At 32.6% G+C, this 18,075-nt stretch overlaps 1 protein-coding gene across 2 annotated transcripts in view; it reads left to right on the top strand.

Moving 5' to 3' along the window:
• Positions 1 to 18,075, top strand: part of LOC106459730 (transcription factor COE3-like) — a 121,559-nt gene that overhangs the window by 12,206 nt on the left and 91,278 nt on the right. For both annotated transcript variants that reach the window (XM_022386268.1, XM_022386269.1), the window contains exons 3-4: positions 9,713 to 9,776; positions 17,598 to 17,653. In XM_022386268.1, the coding sequence (XP_022241976.1) occupies positions 9,713 to 9,776; positions 17,598 to 17,653 (120 nt within the window). The remainder of the gene's footprint in view (positions 1 to 9,712; positions 9,777 to 17,597; positions 17,654 to 18,075) is intronic.

The raw sequence follows: 18,075 nt of genomic DNA, 5'->3' as shown, positions 1-18,075 counted from the left end.
ATGTTAGAATATTATTTTGATTGTCTGCCCATTCTCTGTGTCATTATTTTATCAACCACGCCTATTTTACCACCTGTGCATGAATAGAGACCATATGAATGGAGTAGTTATAAAGCCAAGAAATCATCTTTCTGAAGGAGACTAACTTTAAAAAACAATTAATATGGAGTAATTAATACAACAGACAAAGTTTCTAAAACGAAAATTAAAATGAAGAGAAACATGCTTTACAGTATTATAAAGTTAATTTGTTACTTAAATATTATAAAATGTTCCTTTTTCATAGTGATATTGAAATATTGTTGCAAAAATAGAGTCCAAAAGAAAAATTGTTTAGTAAAACAATTTCGTTAAGAGTTTAATTAAATTTGGAATCAGTGAATAATTTATATTAAACTTACTGCTGTGTAAAAAATGAAATACACACCTCTATTTACATAAGCAGATGATTGGTTAGTTGATAAAATTATCCATATGAGCAGCTGATACAGCCTGGGATTTAACTCGATACGTGATGAATCAAGTAATTTCTATTCTCTCTCTCTCCATTATCAATGTAATACTAATCAGATTAGTGGATTAGTAGATTTTATTTGTTAGACATCGAACGATTTTACCTTTCCAGAAGAAGTTGTTGATGATTTAGTAAACAAACTTAACTTACTTCGTTGTTAAATTGTTACTTAACTATGAATATCATTTTGGGACATTCCTTTAGTTTGACTGTAATTCTTGATAGGCTTAAGAAGAACGAAATGATGGCTCAAATTTGTGAAATCTGATGCTTCAACCACAAAATAAATAAATTAAAAGTATGACTCAGGATCTTCGCCGAGTGTCCTCTGATATACACAAAACTGTATTGTCATTAAATGTCGCAATATCATTTTGGGACATTCCTTTATGTTTGGCTGTATATTCTTGATAGGCTTAAACAAAACGAAATGATGGTCCAAATTTAAAAAAATCTGATGCTTCATCCAAAAATAAAATTCTGAAGGTTAAGTAATGGTTTACATTCCTTTGCTGAAAAAAAGAAAAAACGCTATCCGCTCTTCGGTGCCGTGGGTACGCTACAAACTAATCACATTTTATTCTTCGGTCAGAAAATAGTAGCTTAAGAGTTGGTGGTAGGTGTTGTTGACTAGCGATTTCTCTTAAGTTTGTCGGTTTAAAATTAGAGACGGTTATTCGCAGACAGCCCTTTGAGTAGCTTTGCACTAAAATTCTCTAACAAAAATATTGCAGTAGGATATGTAAAAATATTGATTAGTAATTGTTTAAATAAAGCTGTTGAACATCGAGTAACAGTTGCTGTCATGGCATAGGATTAAACTATTAGCTCAGTTGATGGAATAGCATAGGTTTAAATTATTGGCTCAGTTGCTGTCATGGCATAGGATTAAATTATTAGCTCAGTTCATGTCATAGCATAGGTTTAAATTATTGGCTCAGTTGCTGTCATGGCATAGGATTAAATTATTAGCTCAGTTCATGTCATAGCATAGAATTAAATTATTAGCAATGTGACGCATTTTGCATAACTGTACAAGTTTCAATCTTCAAATGAAAATGTCACCTCCCTTCTCACCCAAAATAATTGAAGTGTAGGCTTAACCATTTAACAAACTGATATGATCGATTTTATTACAGGAAGAAGTAGGGTTATGGTGTATCTAAATTTATAGAAATGAAAATAATTTCTGCTTTTTGTTTGTTTTTTTCCTTACTTTGATTCAACATTGTAAGTGCAAGTGATTTGTTTTGTTGTTAAGCACAAAGCTGCACAATGGGCTATTCTGTGCTCAGCCCACCACAGATATCGAAACCCAATTTTAGCGTTATAAGCCCACAGACTTACCGCAGTGTCACTTGGGGGTTCGTGTAAGATAACTGATAGAATTTAATATTTAAAGCCACTTTTTCCACACAAGTTATTGCACTGAAATGTATGTTAAAAAGTTGTATTGATTCAATACATTTATAGAATAGAGTTGACGTGAAGAATTTTTTTAGACAGTGCATATCGTACTGAAATGAACCGAATAACAAAATAAAACCAATTAATCTCATTACGTGAACAAAGCACAGATAACTCATTTTGTAGTTTTATGGTAAAAAACAAAAACACGACATATTATACACTAATATTTTTCGTTGATCAAGTTTTACTCTTTTTGCGTAATGATTCAGATATAAAGTTTCATTGTAGAAAATCAGTATATTTTCGCAGTCTCGCAGTATGCTCACAATTATTTATAAAACATCCCAGTTCCACTAATATCTTCCTAGTATTATAATTCAAGGTTTAGTTTATTTAACTAATTACTTGCATCCTGGCATGCTCCGTTAGGGCCCTCGACTCGCAATCTGTCGGTCGTGGGGTCGAAACCCGTCGTCGAACATGCTCTTCTTTTCAGTCAGTGAGCGTTATAATGTGAAGGTCAATCCCACTGCACGTTGGTAAAAAGTAGCTCAAGAGTTGGTGGTGAATTGTATTGACTAGCTACCTTCTATCAAATCCATCATTTCAAATTTATGGACTGTTAGCGCAGACAGCTCGCGATTATCTCTGCGCGAAATCCAACAAATAAACACACCATCTACTTGATCCGCATTGACTAACTATTTTAATGTTTAGTTTTGATGGCCTCGAATGTTTTGTTTTCTGAAAACTCAGTTGGTAATCAGTAATTGAGTTGACTGTTCTATCTTTTTCTGAACAAACTTGTAGTTGTTTTCATATTATTTCCTACCTGTTCTTTCTTACCACAATTGTATTTGTGCGTAGACTCCTACAGAAATCAACATATTAAGTATTTCATTAATTTAGTTTAATTGACGATTTCTTTGATAGGTGTTGGTAAATATTGACTATACGCCCATGCTCTCATCTTCATTGTGGAACTGTAATTTACACGTTTTAAATGCATCAATTTTTACCTGTAAACTTATAAGTTTTTGTTGAACTCAAATTATCAATAAAAGTTAAGAAGATAAATGTATTCCAATTCTATGTGTCCCCTTCTTCTTATAAGGAAGGAATAATAGCTGATTAAAGACATAGTTAAGGTAGCATGTGTTACAGTAAAGATATATCGATTATACTCATAAAGGAGTTGATGCTTTGTACGATAAAGCGTAGGTATGATAATAAACATAGCGAATAATACGTATTTTGCTTTCAGTGGGAGCATTCATGGAGCAAGGGACAAGCACACAGATTAACTGGAGCACTTATATATCCACTGAGTTTACATTAACATTGTCACTCGTAGCCTTGGAGCTAAGTAATCTCTTTCAGCAGAACAAAATAAAAATTAGTTTTCCTTTAACCTCTGCACAAATAAGCGGCTTTGAAATGCAAATTCCAGAATGATATGATACATATGTATGTATTGTACATAGTCTTCTGATGCCTTCATATAATGTATTTATGTATGTGTACATAAACGTATGGGTGTTATTGTGTATGTTGTTAAAGTCTACGAGTTTGCAAGTAAATCTACCCGGAACAGCTATTGTGAATTATTATTGCAGAGAAAAAATTACAATCGCTTCATGTTGAACACAAATAGTTGTCTCATAGTGTTCAAACAAATCTCAGAGATAATTGTAGAGATCAACTTGCAATATTAGAGAATACCTACAACGACGTCAAGTGCGCTTCATGCTCCACGCGCATCTGGTTATCCCTTTCCCTCTTGATCTCCCGTTGTGAGTATGTTCTGTGGTGTTCATAGCTACAGGCAATTTGCTTGGAAAGGTTTCCAATTTGTTACATTAAATAGAGACACAGGAGGCTCCAGTTAGCGCTGTCCTGGGTAGATAGGGCTTTTCGGTTGCCTTTATTCTCACAAGGCTTTCCAATCTTTTTATTATTCAAATATTCAGAAACCACAAACTTTTTCTGTCTGTTTGCTGTTGCCGATTTTACTCTTTCTTTGTGATTGATGCCCATAAAGGAAAAACTTTCTATGTAGAAAGAAATATTTCATATCTGTATGTTGTTTTATTTTCATTTTAACAACTTCGATTTTGTAAGTTATATGTATTATGCCACCTTGGTGTTTTCTTCAGTTATAGTTATTTTGTAAGTTATATGTATTATGCCACCTTGGTGTTTTCTTCAGCTATAGTTATTTTGTAAGTTATTTGTATTATGCCACCTTGGTGTTTTCTTCAGTTATAGTTATATTAAAAACTATTTTTTATGACTTATTTTTCAATCTTTATCAATAATGAGATTGATTGTTAATTTTTCATTGATACACTGTCATAACGATGTCTACCACAGAAATTTAGACCATTATCAAAATCCGATTAATTCCAAGTCTGCACATTTCACCCACCAAATCCATCATTCCAACCGAGAAAACAAAACGCATCAACCTTAAGGATAAGGCCATGTAAGTGCAGTAAACTGTTGAGTAAATATAGACAATGAATGATACACCCAAAACATAAACAAATCCAAACTTCTACAAATTCATCCTCTTAACGAACAAAAGCCAATCAACTATCACGAAATATTTAACTTCTCACTTATTTGGATTATTCTTATTTAACCAGCAATTCATTAAAATGTTTAACCAACTACACATCGAAACTGAACCCAGAACCTTCAGAATGAGGGTATTATATCATCCAACTAATCTCATACCTGCACATTGTACTCAACTTCTCTATCCAACCAGTCTCAACAAATCTTCAAATGGTCAAATATCTACAACAACCAAACTACTCAAGAGATTGATTAGGCCTAATAAATATGATAAAAATCCCATTGGACTTTTTATCCAGTTATCATTCTGACATTCAAACATTTAGCTTCTCATTTTTCCAACTTACCAAAACCTTATGTAGCTATAATGAAATGTATATTTATCATTATATTATTTTGCAATAGACTGTATTAGAGTATTGAAGGATAATTAAAATGTTCATTAGGTTATTCCTGGCTCCCTTTAAGTACATGATCTTAATAACATTCCTTTGAAGAGGATTGAAAATATCACAGACATATTGGTAAATTTCAGCAATAGTATATAGAATATTCACAATATTATCCTGTTTAGAATATAAATAATACATTTAATGAACACGTTTATAAAGTTTTCTATATATTCTTGAAGTTATAGTTTTTTATTCATTGGACGAAGAAACAAATTTTTCCCTTTCTTTTCTAAAATAAATTTATATAAAATTTAGAATAAGCAGAAGTTGTGATGCGATATTGAATGTTTGTTCTCAATCCGATCAAAAATTAATAGCTTATTTTTCTGGAGTCAAAAACGTCACGGTAATATCGTCTGAATAAACGATCTGAGTCAGCTCTGTGAGCTGATTAGAATGAAAACTGTGAAATATAGGTGAATGTTCACTATAAAAAATCATATTTCAAGTTGTTTGGGCCTTATGAAGCTGTGAAACTATAAAAATCTCAATTTGTTTCTTCTCAACGGCTATCTTACATCCGAAAAATAAGGCCGCCACTGGGGTATTAAATATTATTATAAGAACATAAAGTTAAATAAGGTTGAAGTGGCTTAAAGAAATAGGGACCTACTTTTAAAAAAGCTTGTAGGTTAAATAGTCAGATCCACTGTGAGTGATAGCGGTGAGATGATAAATCAAAGAACAGTTAGGCGTTTATTGGCCTAACGTGAGTTCATTATGGTCAACCCAATATGCTAGATTTTACAGATACTTTTAAGTTTAAATTGAACTATATATATATTTCTCTGTCAATAGTCTCTGAACATTAACAATGTAAAATATCTTCCGTGATAATACTAATGAATTACTGTAATAGTGTAAATAGTGTTTAGTCTTAAAGAGGCTATGTCGGTTTCCTTTTAAGTTTTAGTAATATATGCTATCTGCATATAAGTAGCAATTATTAAGTACTACCAATGTCTAACTGGGGCGAGATTACGGTTTAAGGTCATCTCTGATAGCCTTCCCAAGTTTGTACTACCAATGTCTAACTGGGGCGAGATTACGGTTTAAGGTCATCTCTGATAGCCTTCCCAAGTTTGTACTACCAATGTCTAACTGGGGCGAGATTACGGTTTAAGATCATCTGTGATAGCCCTTCCCAAGTTTGTACTACCAATGTCTAACTGGGGCGAGATTACTGTTTAAGATCATCTCTGATAGCCCTTCCCAAGTTTGTACTACCAATGTCTAACTGGGGCGAGATTACGGTTTAAGATCATCTCTGATAGCCCTTCCCAAGTTTCTTATCTTTAGAATTAATTTTTGAGTTTTAAACAGCCGTGTCTTAAATAGATTTGAAAAGTCGGAACATAAAAATCTCGCTAGGGCATACATACACATACAGTTCCCGGGGCAGAATAAAGTCAAACAAAACACTGTTTATAATTTTACGTTATAATAATATTTTTATTTGAAAATAATCGTTTTTCAGTGTTTCCTGTTCCGCTACATTCCTACCTAAGGAGTGAAGATCTAAATCAATTGTGTAACTGCACTTTAAGCGGTTCTGTCTTAAGAAGCTTAGGAAAATGGTAGAAGATCGAGAAGAGAAATATTAACTTGAATTATTATGAACGACATTAGAATCAAATGAGGAACAAATTTCAAAGAAGTTTTATTTAATATACAAATCAAGAGGTAAAGACTATGGATTAAACTTAAATATTTTGTCTAGCTAAAAGCTAATTTAAGGCATTCACGAGGAACTTAATTAGAATCGGCTCTCTTAAGATGTTTGCCTACACCATTTTACCAAGAACTGAGAAGCCTACTCCGAAAATAAGGTATTATAGGCATTAATATAAATTGAATTCTGCTAATCTAGTGAGGTCTTGAAACAGTCATTTCATTTCGACAACTGTAATAGACAAAATAATTTAAACATCGACTTCATAGAAATAAAAACTACAGTACAGTCTGATTTCTACTTATAAAAACTACGGTACAGTCTGATTTCTACTTATAAAAACTATGGTACTGTCTGATTTCTACTTATAAAAACTACGGTACAGTCTGATTTCTACTTATAAAATTTACGGTACAGTCTGATTTGTACTTATAAAAGCTATGGTACTGTCTGATTTCTACTTATTTATATAAAAATAATATATTTCTTTAATATGCTGTCGAAGTCCTAACTTTTTCTTAAGATTATCATTATTTCGTATAAGAGTAGTTAATAACATAGTTTTGTTTGGTGTAACGATAGAAAGAAAGATTGTTTGGTTTCGTGTAAAACTAGCTAATATCGTTGTTTGGTTTGGCGTAGCAGTAGTCAATATTGTTGTTTAGTTTGTTTAACAGAAGAAGATAAGGTTCCTTAGATTGGTTTAACTGTAATTAGTATCGTCGTTTCGTTTGGTGTAACAACAGAGAGAAAGATTGTTTGGTTTCGTGTAAAACTAGCTAATATCATTGTTTGAGTTGGTGTAGCAGTAGACACTATTGTTATATGATTTGGTGTAACAGTAGAGAATAAGGTTGTTTGGTTTGGGTAACAGTAATTTATATCCTTGTTTGTTGCAACAGGTATTTGGTGTAGCAATAGGTAGTATTGTTCTTTGGTTAGATGTAACAGTAGTTAATATCGTTTGATTTGGTATAATAGTAGCTAACATCGTTCTTTAGTTTGGTGTAACAGTAGTTGATTTTTATTTATTTTTGGTTTGATGTAACAGAAGGGAGTTTCTTTGTTTGGTCTGGTGTAACAGTAGGTAACATTATAAGTTTGAGAGAACCAAAACATAAAATTCGGAAGATTCTCCACAAAGATGTGAGAGCTGTCAGTCTGACTCTCTTCACAAATCAAGATGTTGAGATTAACACAGCAGGCGCACACGTGCATGCCAGGAAGCCGTGATATAGTGTTGCCGTAATGGCGGCTAGCCGCCCAACCGGCAGGGGCAGAAGAGTGAAAACTTTATAGACGTCCTCAAACAACGCACGAGAAATCGGATCGTTTAGACGTCGAGTGGAGGTGATAACGCTCTGTTAGGTGGCACATCGGACTTTGTAGATAATCACAAAAGACAACACATCAAGACCAGTGAGTCAACAACATAATGTAATATGTTTTTAATTATAGAGCAGAATGTTGACCGTAGCTGGTCCTTCTAATTTTCAAAACTGATTCTAATAGCAGCCACAGAACACACACAAATAGCAGTAAACGCCCAAAGAACGTATTAGTATAACGAATACTCCTTAATTCCAGAATTTTTTTACGTCAGTCTATCTGCGTTTTGTTACTAGCAAGACATTTGTAATGTAAAATGAAAAAAAACTTACAAAAAAAGAGACGGATAATATAGTTTTCTTTTATACAAAAACAGAATGAAAATTAGGTGTTCTCTCAAGAAAACTGAAACAGCGATCAGCTGTGAAGGTACTAATTTATAACCAATATAAATGTTTTTAGTGCTTTTTCAAAGTTTTTCCAACCATTTACCATCAAATAGATATTTCTTAAAGAGTAAACAAGACATATTTATAAACATACATGAGAACTGATTTTCAAAATGCGACATGTATAATCGTTGTGATCTACCTATATGTTTGACCGTCCTCTTGGCTGTCTCTGATAAGATGTTTAATATAGATGGATATGTATATAATCATACACGTATTGCATCTATTTTTACAGACGTTATTTGTAAGGTATCGCACATATAATAATGGAAGGAAGTGTCAGGAGAGTCATATGTGTTTCATATATAATCATACACGTATTGCATCTACTTTTACAGACGTTATTTGTAAGGTATCGCACATATAATAATGGAAGGAAGTGTCAGGAGAGTCATATGTGTTTCATATATAATCATACACGTATTGCATCTATTTTTACAGACTTTATTTGTAAGGTATCGCACATATAATAATGGAAGGAAGTGTCAGGAGAGTCATATGTGTTTCATACAGAAAATTCCCCCTCTGTTTGCAAATATAAAATAAACGTTTGGAGAATGTTTTGATATATTCAAAACAAGCTATAGTATATTAAGTCTATAGCAGAGAAATCGGTATCACTAAAGGAGCTTCCAGTTTAATTCTGTGGAAACTTCTGTCAACAACTATTTTTCTAAACGTCGTTCTGTTAGCTGTGCGAGGACGGGTTTGCTAACTTTAGCTGGTGAAGCAAGCTAGATTGAATGTTTTGATCTGGCTGTAGCCACATAAATGTCTTGAAAATTAGTGCAAGAAAGTTTAAAACACGCTTAACCAATGGTTTATGGTTTCCTTTCATCAACAAAAATGTAAAGTTTGTTATATTTCTGCTAAAGAGTATTAACAGATACAGAACCAAAACAGGTGTTTAATACTGTGCACAAGCACAAGTGTTTAAATTGTTTCATTTTATTTTGATCAACTTCTATATAAAAATCTACACTTCACAATCTATTTTTCTAACTTTCAAACAAAGCATGTCATGTAATATTAAAAGTAGTGTTTTAATCCAGATTTTTATAATATCGTTTTTGTGCCTTAATTTGATAGGTTTAGCATGAAAGTCTTGTAACAGTGACTTACATGAAAGTCAATTTTCTATTTACGTTTATATTGTTACAACTTTAAATTTCCGTCATCAATGCTTCAACTACTGTAACGATATTTTTATATAAGTTTTCTTTCATTCTCTCTTTTATATGCAGATATTCTGCTTTGATGAATATGTAATTTGTCTATTTATATATTTCTATCTCGTTTCAAGGAAAGTGACGGGCAAAAAACCAACAATGGCATACATTATCGTCTTCAGCTGCTCTACGCCAGCGGTAAGTCCAGTTTTTCTATTTACAGGGTGAGTGATTCCCGTGTTTCAGCTCAGACTTAGTGGGTCGTATACGTAGTAAGTGAGCTAATCATGAAAGTGATCTTGTTTGATAGCAACGAGAATAACCAGTGTCGAAAAATGCTTTCAAGCGGTTTTCTCGAAACAGTTTAGTAAATAAACTATTGCTTCAGTGACCATCATTAAATTTCTAAATAATCGGTTCAAGAGAACCGAAAGGTGTTGCATAAGTCTATCATGTTTTGGAAAATTAAAAGTCTCTTTCTATACTAAAATTTGTTGATTTACAAGAATATCAAGTGGAACATGAAACTCACACCCACTGAATTCATGCTACAATATAACTTAAATAAATAGGCTCTAAATATCTGAATTCGAATAATGGAAATTCTAAATGTTAAATAGTTTGAAATTTTTTTTCTCATAATACAATCTGCAAACTTCAAAATGTCTTCGACGTCTTTCTAAAAATTATTATAACCAAAATCCCATCGATTTATTACTATTTATAGCTAAATCATATATTGACAGCTTTCATCAACGTATCATATTTTATGACACATTTTAGCTTATTATTGTTTTGATCAATCATGTAGAATATCTATATCATTCTTAAAATCTTGATTAACCACTGTTAAAAGCACGTGTTCAATGTAAAAGACAACAACAACTATATAATCAAAAAGAGACAACAGAGGTATTTGCCAAGCTTATTCCATCGAAACCCTATCGAGAGATATAACACGAGAGTGGATATAATTGACGTCTATGTTCATACAGAAACGAAAAGATAACCGTTTTGGACAGAAGATGAGCTAATGTTTTCATCAATAGTAAACGGACTATTGCTTTAATATATATATAGTGAGAGTGTGGTCTTACTATCACATAGTTATACTAGGAAGTATGTTTTATGTTGCTTTTCTTCTTTATAGATAGGCCTAAACTTTCACCGTAAATCTAACAAAACACATACGAAATAAAGTATCATCGCCTTTTGCGTAATGTTTTTATACTTTATGAATAAGTTCTGACTGCAAGATATAGCTGTATAGTTATCATTGCACGTGACCAATGTAAGCTATAAATATTTAATTATTAAAAATTAAAATAAACACTAATTAGTAAGAGCTATCAAATTCTGAAGTAAGCCTAAAGAATTACCCCTTTACTTACAGACTTACTTCTTGAAAGAATAAGCTATAAACTATTAATGTTTTCGAAGAAAAAGTACAATTTCAACGATAACTGTGCTTTAAAAAATCATATTTAATCACACGACTTAAAAGTTTTTCGATCTTCATGACACATAACTAATGAGACGCCGTGAATTTTGTATAAGAGGTTAAAGTACTATATCTATTAGAGACCTAAGCCTTAATCTAATAGCCTGATATCGCATACCACGCCCATAATATTACTGGTATAACCGAAAGAAACATTATCCTGTTAACACAACCATAGTTTTATATTACTCTCTTGCTGCAGCAGGACTTAGCCAAACTAGTATAAATATTACTTAAACTCACAGAATTTAAAATGCTTTCTATAACAAAGCCTGTTTTGAAATTAATAATTTCTAATACGTCAAAAATCACTATTTTCAGCATACACTTTATAAATCTTGTATAATTTATTTTTTGGCACATATTCCAAAGTTAACTTTACATTAAACAGCTTTAACAAACATGACGCATACTTGTATTGTTATATCTTCAAATTAGGCTTAGTAGGTTAATTCTACAAATCTTTACAATTGTTAGCTTTGTAGAAGCTTATAACTCAGTATAAATATATGACAACTTACTATCTAAGTTTCCAAATACTTGATAATAAGGCAAAATTACATTAAATCTGTAGTATCTAGCCTGTTTAAAACTGTAGTATCTAGCCTGTTTAAAACTGCAGTATCTAGCCTGTTTAAAACTGCAGTATCTAGCCTGTTTAAAACTGTAGTATCTAGCCTGTTTAAAACTGCAGTATCTAGCCTGTTTAAAACTGTAGTATCTAGCCTGTTTAAAACTGTAGTATCTAGCCTGTTTAAAACTGCAGTATCTAGCCTGTTTAAAACTGCAGTATCTAGCCTGTTTAAAACTGCAGTATCTAGCCTGTTTAAAACTGCAGTATCTAGCCTGTTTAAAACTGCAGTATCTAGCCTGTTTAAAACTGCAGTATCTAGCCTGTTTAAAACTGTAGTATCTAGCCTGTTTATTTGATTTTAAAAATGCTGAAGCTGCAATTTTTAAATTTTTGAGACACGGGTTTTCGTGGAGTGTAAAAAGCTGCCATTCCAAGTTTTGATGATCCTAATCGTTGTAAGTGGACTATGGTGGTGATCTCATTAAAACAAAACAAATAGCTTTAAAATGTTTAAAATCATGTAATAAAAAGAAATCCACTTTATTATTCACGCACTTAAAAAGTCAAGATGAGAAAAACGTGTGGAAAATATAACATATGCAATCAGATGATTTTCACATGGAATTATCTATTCATTCGTATCTATTTCTTTCTCGGTAATGAGAGTAGTTTACCTAACTTATTCATAGATCTTATTTGCTCTACTCTACCTTTGTCTACTCTTCGTCCATGCAGTTAAAGATCTGTCAACTGGTGATAAACCAGAGCAAAACTCCTTCTACAACTGATCGTAAGAGAATGTAATGTAACTATGACTCACAGCAATTCCACAATAATGTTTTTAGTATATATAGTGTGGGTTCATAAAGATACAGTATAAGTTTCTCGGCTATATTTATATTTGTTTACATAGTTAATATACTGTAAGAAAAGAGTTCTTCACTTGTCGTTTTTTGTCTATCTTATTTATTAATATGATCAGAATCAGAGAAAATATAATTATTTTACTTACCTTGGATATGAAAGCGCTGACAACATCTATGTATTCTTAACGTAATTTCTCATGTATTAAAACCAATGCGAAAAAAGTGTGCATAGTTGATAATGACTTCAACTATATTTTACTTCAAAAATTTCTATATTATGTTTGAGCCACACATTGGCGTTAAGAAAGCGCTGATTGGAGCATTTCAACCATATACGGTCTCTATACATTCTACTGATCAGAGTTGCTGAAATATAATTGATTGTAGATTCCTTTTGTTGGTGTATTTATGTGTATTTATACACTAAGAGTGTACGTGAATATACATGAACATATGATACGTACATGGGAACTTATCATGTGTACATTATACAGTATGTAAGTAGTTTGGTCTTCAGTTCTCAGTGATGTTCCTGTTCCCATTTTCGTTACCTATATGACAGTCTTTTGCATCTCAAGAAAAAAAAAATTATAAAAGCGGCAGCGTCCTATTTGTATGCTTAGAAATCAACATGTTTCTCTAAATATTCGAAGGCCAAATTTATTTCAAATCACTATGTAAAATGTTTAATTGTTCTCTCACACGTGCAGCATGGTACACCTTACGCATGTATTTAAGAGTTGGTTGCAGCATGGCATATTTGTATTTGTATGATTTTTGTAGCATGGCGTATTTAGCTAGCATTTTTAAGTTGTTTAAAGCATGACATATTTAAAGCATTTATTTTTTGCGTTGTTTGTAGCATTGGGCTGTTAATTCAGGGTTTTTTGTAGTGTGGTACTTTTTAAGTGATGTTATTGTTTATATGTGTATAACCACACATACTCGTTTCCGTGAGTTTCTGACTGTACAACTTGGTGTTACGATACAATGTAGTAACTGATAATTACTACTGACGTTTTGACTTGTGGAGTAAGCTCACTGGACAGCGAGAGAAAAACTCTTCATAGATGGCGCCCAGTCAACGCAATAGAAAGAAGAATAGCAGGGGATTAAGAGAAAATAGGGATTCCTTCGGTCGATTTAACCCTAAAAGACAACCTTCAACAATGTTACAGCACAGCTACGGAGATACGTCAGCATTCTAAATCTCCGAGCCTGACATCACTCATGGGCAGATCGGTCACAATCTTGCGGAATCTCTTCTTAGAAGCAAGCGTCTCTGTGCAGTCACATGACAGTACTAAGGCCTTTCGCACCAACCTTTTGCAACCTCTACTCCAGGCTGTTTATACGCGCCAGATTATTTGCTTGCATTTCAATTGAGCTTTTGTTACATATGTACTCGTAAGAGTTGTCATAACTTTCATTGCACTCACGTTCGACAAAATTGTCATGATTACACCCATATTTTAGAGTTTTTGTAACATGATTAAATTCACGTTGTAAGAATTATTGTTACTTTGAATACATCCACAATAGATATCGTTGTAACTCTCCGATTATACCATTCTAAAGACATATAATTTGAATTGCATTCTTTTCTATGGTTTGTAACCTGAAAACGGATAACTTCTGATTACATTGACATTCTAAAGCGTTATTGTAAGTTTGATCATATCATTATTTTTGAATTAAAAGGTTGTTCTTACTTTAATTAGTTCTACGCTTCAAGAGTTGTTACATCTTTAATTAGACCTCAATTAAAAAACAAGATTTTCCACGATACGATTTGTTTGTTTCTTGGATTTCGTGCAAAGCTATCTTCGTTAGCTGTCCCTAATTTAGAAGTGATAGACTAGAGGGAAGGCAACAAATCAACACCACCAACTGCTAATTTTTTGGCTGCACTTGTCAGATCGAAAAGATGGGTTTGGCCGTGACTCTTATAACGCACCAATAGTTTCAAAGTTTAGGGAATTTTTAGGAGGGCGGTAACAGGACACGAACCACAAAATCTCAGCTCCGCAGTGCGGCACATTAAGCACTGGACCGTTCTCGGTTCATCTATATGTGGAAGAACAAATTAATTTCTCACATATATATAAAAAAAAAAATCAAAACAAAATATTTGTTAGTTGGTTAACAATGTTTTCTTGACATCTGTAGTTAATACAGTTTAACTGAATCTGTCAACCACGAAAGCATAGTCTGCACCAACATGATTTACATGGTTAGTAAAACTACTTAAACAATGCTAGGAAATGATTTATCATGTATTGCATGTTATAGTAATTTAGTATGATTTACAAACATCAGTTGGCTAAATACCATTTGAACTGTTTAGAATGTAGACGCTGCTTGTAGAAGCATTCTCAATATGTCAGTCAAAAAGTGTAACTTCTATATAGATATACATATTGATCATGTAAAGAGTTATGCGCATATTTATAAACTGACCGTTACATATGTGTGCATGTGCACAGTTATTTCAATGAACGTGTATCTGCTCATATTTTTCTTTACCATGCGTGAAGTCAATGTATTTAGTTATATGTTACGATCTACATAATTATCTAAATTAATTATTGACTTTGAACCCTAAACCTCAGATACATATTTGATTCACAAAAATTGCATATTTTACCTTTTTATGCGACAAAAATATAAAGACATTTAGATGAATGTGTGAGAGATAATGAACTAACATTGATTTAAGAAAAACATGTTTTATGTGGTCCATAACCGAGTGAAACTTTTACACAGTTCTCCTTATCCCATGACAAGTTCGTTTTCTTTTATAGACGTTACAAAACCCACTAGTTTTGATATGTAGACTTAGCTCAATGATCTTATATTCACTTGTTGCCTGTAATTTTCATTACATTGTCATTGAATTAGCCAAAAACTGCTCAAAAAATGCTGAATCACGGGATAAATAAACGTATTCGAATTACGATATTGGAAAAAGTGAATAATATCAAACAGTATGTAAAGTGTTTACCAGGCGGCTGCTTGTTGCCGTATAAACTGATTATAAGTTCCTTAGCACATGCTCGAGGCTTCTAAACATAGAATACTGAAATTCAATACCACTTCTTATACTGTGATGTATGTGTGTGTATATATACATTCTAGTAGATTTCCCCTGTAAATTGATAGGTAGATTTGCAAACATAAAACAATGTGTACAGTTAAAAACAATAGGTTATACTGTGAGATACGTTTAAAAACAATAGGTTATACTGTGAGGTACATTTAAAAACAATAGGTTATACTGTGAGGTACATTTAAAAACAATAGGTTATATTGTGAGAATTCCACCGACAAACTACATTATATTTTACCATTTGAGTCTGTAATGCATTTATGCGAAACGATCTTTTCAGCATTGGAACAGCAGTACATCTCAACTTGTATGAAAAAAATTATTTACTCTTTCAGAAATCACTAGTGACCCTGCGCGTTTGTATTAATGTGTGTTTTTGTTACAAACGATACAAGCGAAAATGTGTAACGCGAGTGCCGAACAAGACATGAGCAACACTCGAGGGAGCTCTTTTGCAACCGTTTTATTTCCTCTCGGGAGGCAGCGATCTTCTGCGGAATTCTACTGGGATTGATCGGGGTTTAGACCTCTTTCCTAGCGGTGCCAGAGGGTCGCTCTTTCCAGTTCTAGCAACTGTTTCTACGGCCATACTCACGTCTGTCATCGTCGAGCAAGTGGACTGGAGAAAGAAAAGGCCTTCATGCTGTCATTTAGAACACGACATGTGTCGTGGTCCTTGCTAATTTTACACAGACTGGGATTCCTAAAAGCACAGGATTTACAACTTTTATTGAGTGCACGTGAACAGTCGAGCAATGCAGCAATCACAACTCTGTTTATGTAGCAAATTTTCACGAAGTAAAGGTAGTTTTTGTTATTCAAGTACAACTATATGATATCTCAGGTTATTTTAATTTCTGAGTAAAACAACTTCCAATACCAAATGGCTAACTTGCTTATGAAGCTGACGTATTGAGAAGTATTCAGTAGACAAACGTGATGTTGAGTCAACTAACTAATAACGTATAACATATTAAAATAAATACACCACCAGGGGCGGGCATTATAATGATAAATAACTTTTGTATTCTTATGTTTAAGAACTTATGAACAGGAAAAACAAATACGAAAAGTGAAAGAAAAGTTCGGTGCACCCACGTGTGTTTAAATTGTTGCTACATGTGTGTTTATCAAAGTATTTATGTATGTTAATGCACTGTAACCACATTTAAAAATGATAGCAAAATGTACGCTTCTAAAAATTTCAAAATCTGAGATTTGTTTAACTTACGCCTATAAGTAGTACCAAATACGAACTTGTAAAGATTGGGGATGCGTGGGTCACTGTGGAAATGCTAACAGGTTGGATGTATTGTTGGACCTTTTCCTGATATTATGACCCTTTATTGCTATTCGTAATGATTACTTCTGTTTTATACCATACGCTGATAACACACAAGTCCTTATACATATATCTAATGAGATAAACCACTAAATTCTTTATCATTTCCCGTAGCTGTTAAGGCATCTAACTCCGGCTCGTTTTAATTTGAAGAACGCACTGACTTTACTTCATACTAAAATGTTTAAGTTATTTGTAACGCAAGTTACACTAATGGTTTTATGGGTTTACATTTGGGTTTACCGGCGTTTCAAAGGGTACAAAGTTATTCTGAAGGACAGGCTGTAAGAGTAACGAAACTATTACTTTTACATCACATTGTTCATACACATAATAATGGCTGAGAATGTAGTAATGTTAGAGAAAACTTCAAACTCAAAAGAGTAGGTTAGTGTAATTGTTTGTAACATCACATTAACTAACACAATGTAGAAATTGCCAGTTTCTGTATGTAAAATGTTGCTGTAAAATTATTTCAACATTATAAAATAATCGCAAATAACTTTTCGAGTTTTAATAATTCTTTATAGAATTGACCTGTATTAGGGATAGCAGTGTTCATGTTAACCTACTTTCCATATGGAACGTTTGTTTAAAACAAGTATTATTTTCATTCTATCTTGGTAGGTGTGAGGCAAGAACAAGATATGTACGTTCGGCTGATCGACTCAGTGACAAAACAGGTAAGGAACTGCTTTTCTCCTAATTCATCCATCCATCTAACTAATACGTACAGATGTTTATTTATATGCAATATGTAAATGTTTCTTTTTCATATTTACTTTCAGCAGCCGATTAACCTAACTCGATGTGAACAATAATTCCAGCCAAAAGTTGATATTTCATTTTGTAAACTCAGAGAAAATAGAACAACTGAAGTGTTTATATTACACTATAACATAGAATAAAATAGAACAATTGAAGTGTTTATATTACACTATAACATAGAATAAAATAGAACAATTGAAGTGTTTATATTACACTATAACATAGAATAAAATAGAACAATTGAAGTGTTTATATTACACTATAACATAGAATAAAATAGAACAATTGAAGTGTTTATATTACACTATAACATAGAATAAAATAGAACAATTGAAGT

The sequence above is a fragment of the Limulus polyphemus genome, unplaced genomic scaffold (assembly GCF_000517525.1).
Source record: "Limulus polyphemus unplaced genomic scaffold, Limulus_polyphemus-2.1.2 Scaffold654, whole genome shotgun sequence".
NCBI classification, from domain to species: Eukaryota; Metazoa; Arthropoda; class Merostomata; order Xiphosura; family Limulidae; genus Limulus; species Limulus polyphemus.
The sequence above is the reverse complement of the archived record's forward strand: the minus strand, read 5'-3'. Positions and strand labels throughout refer to the sequence as shown.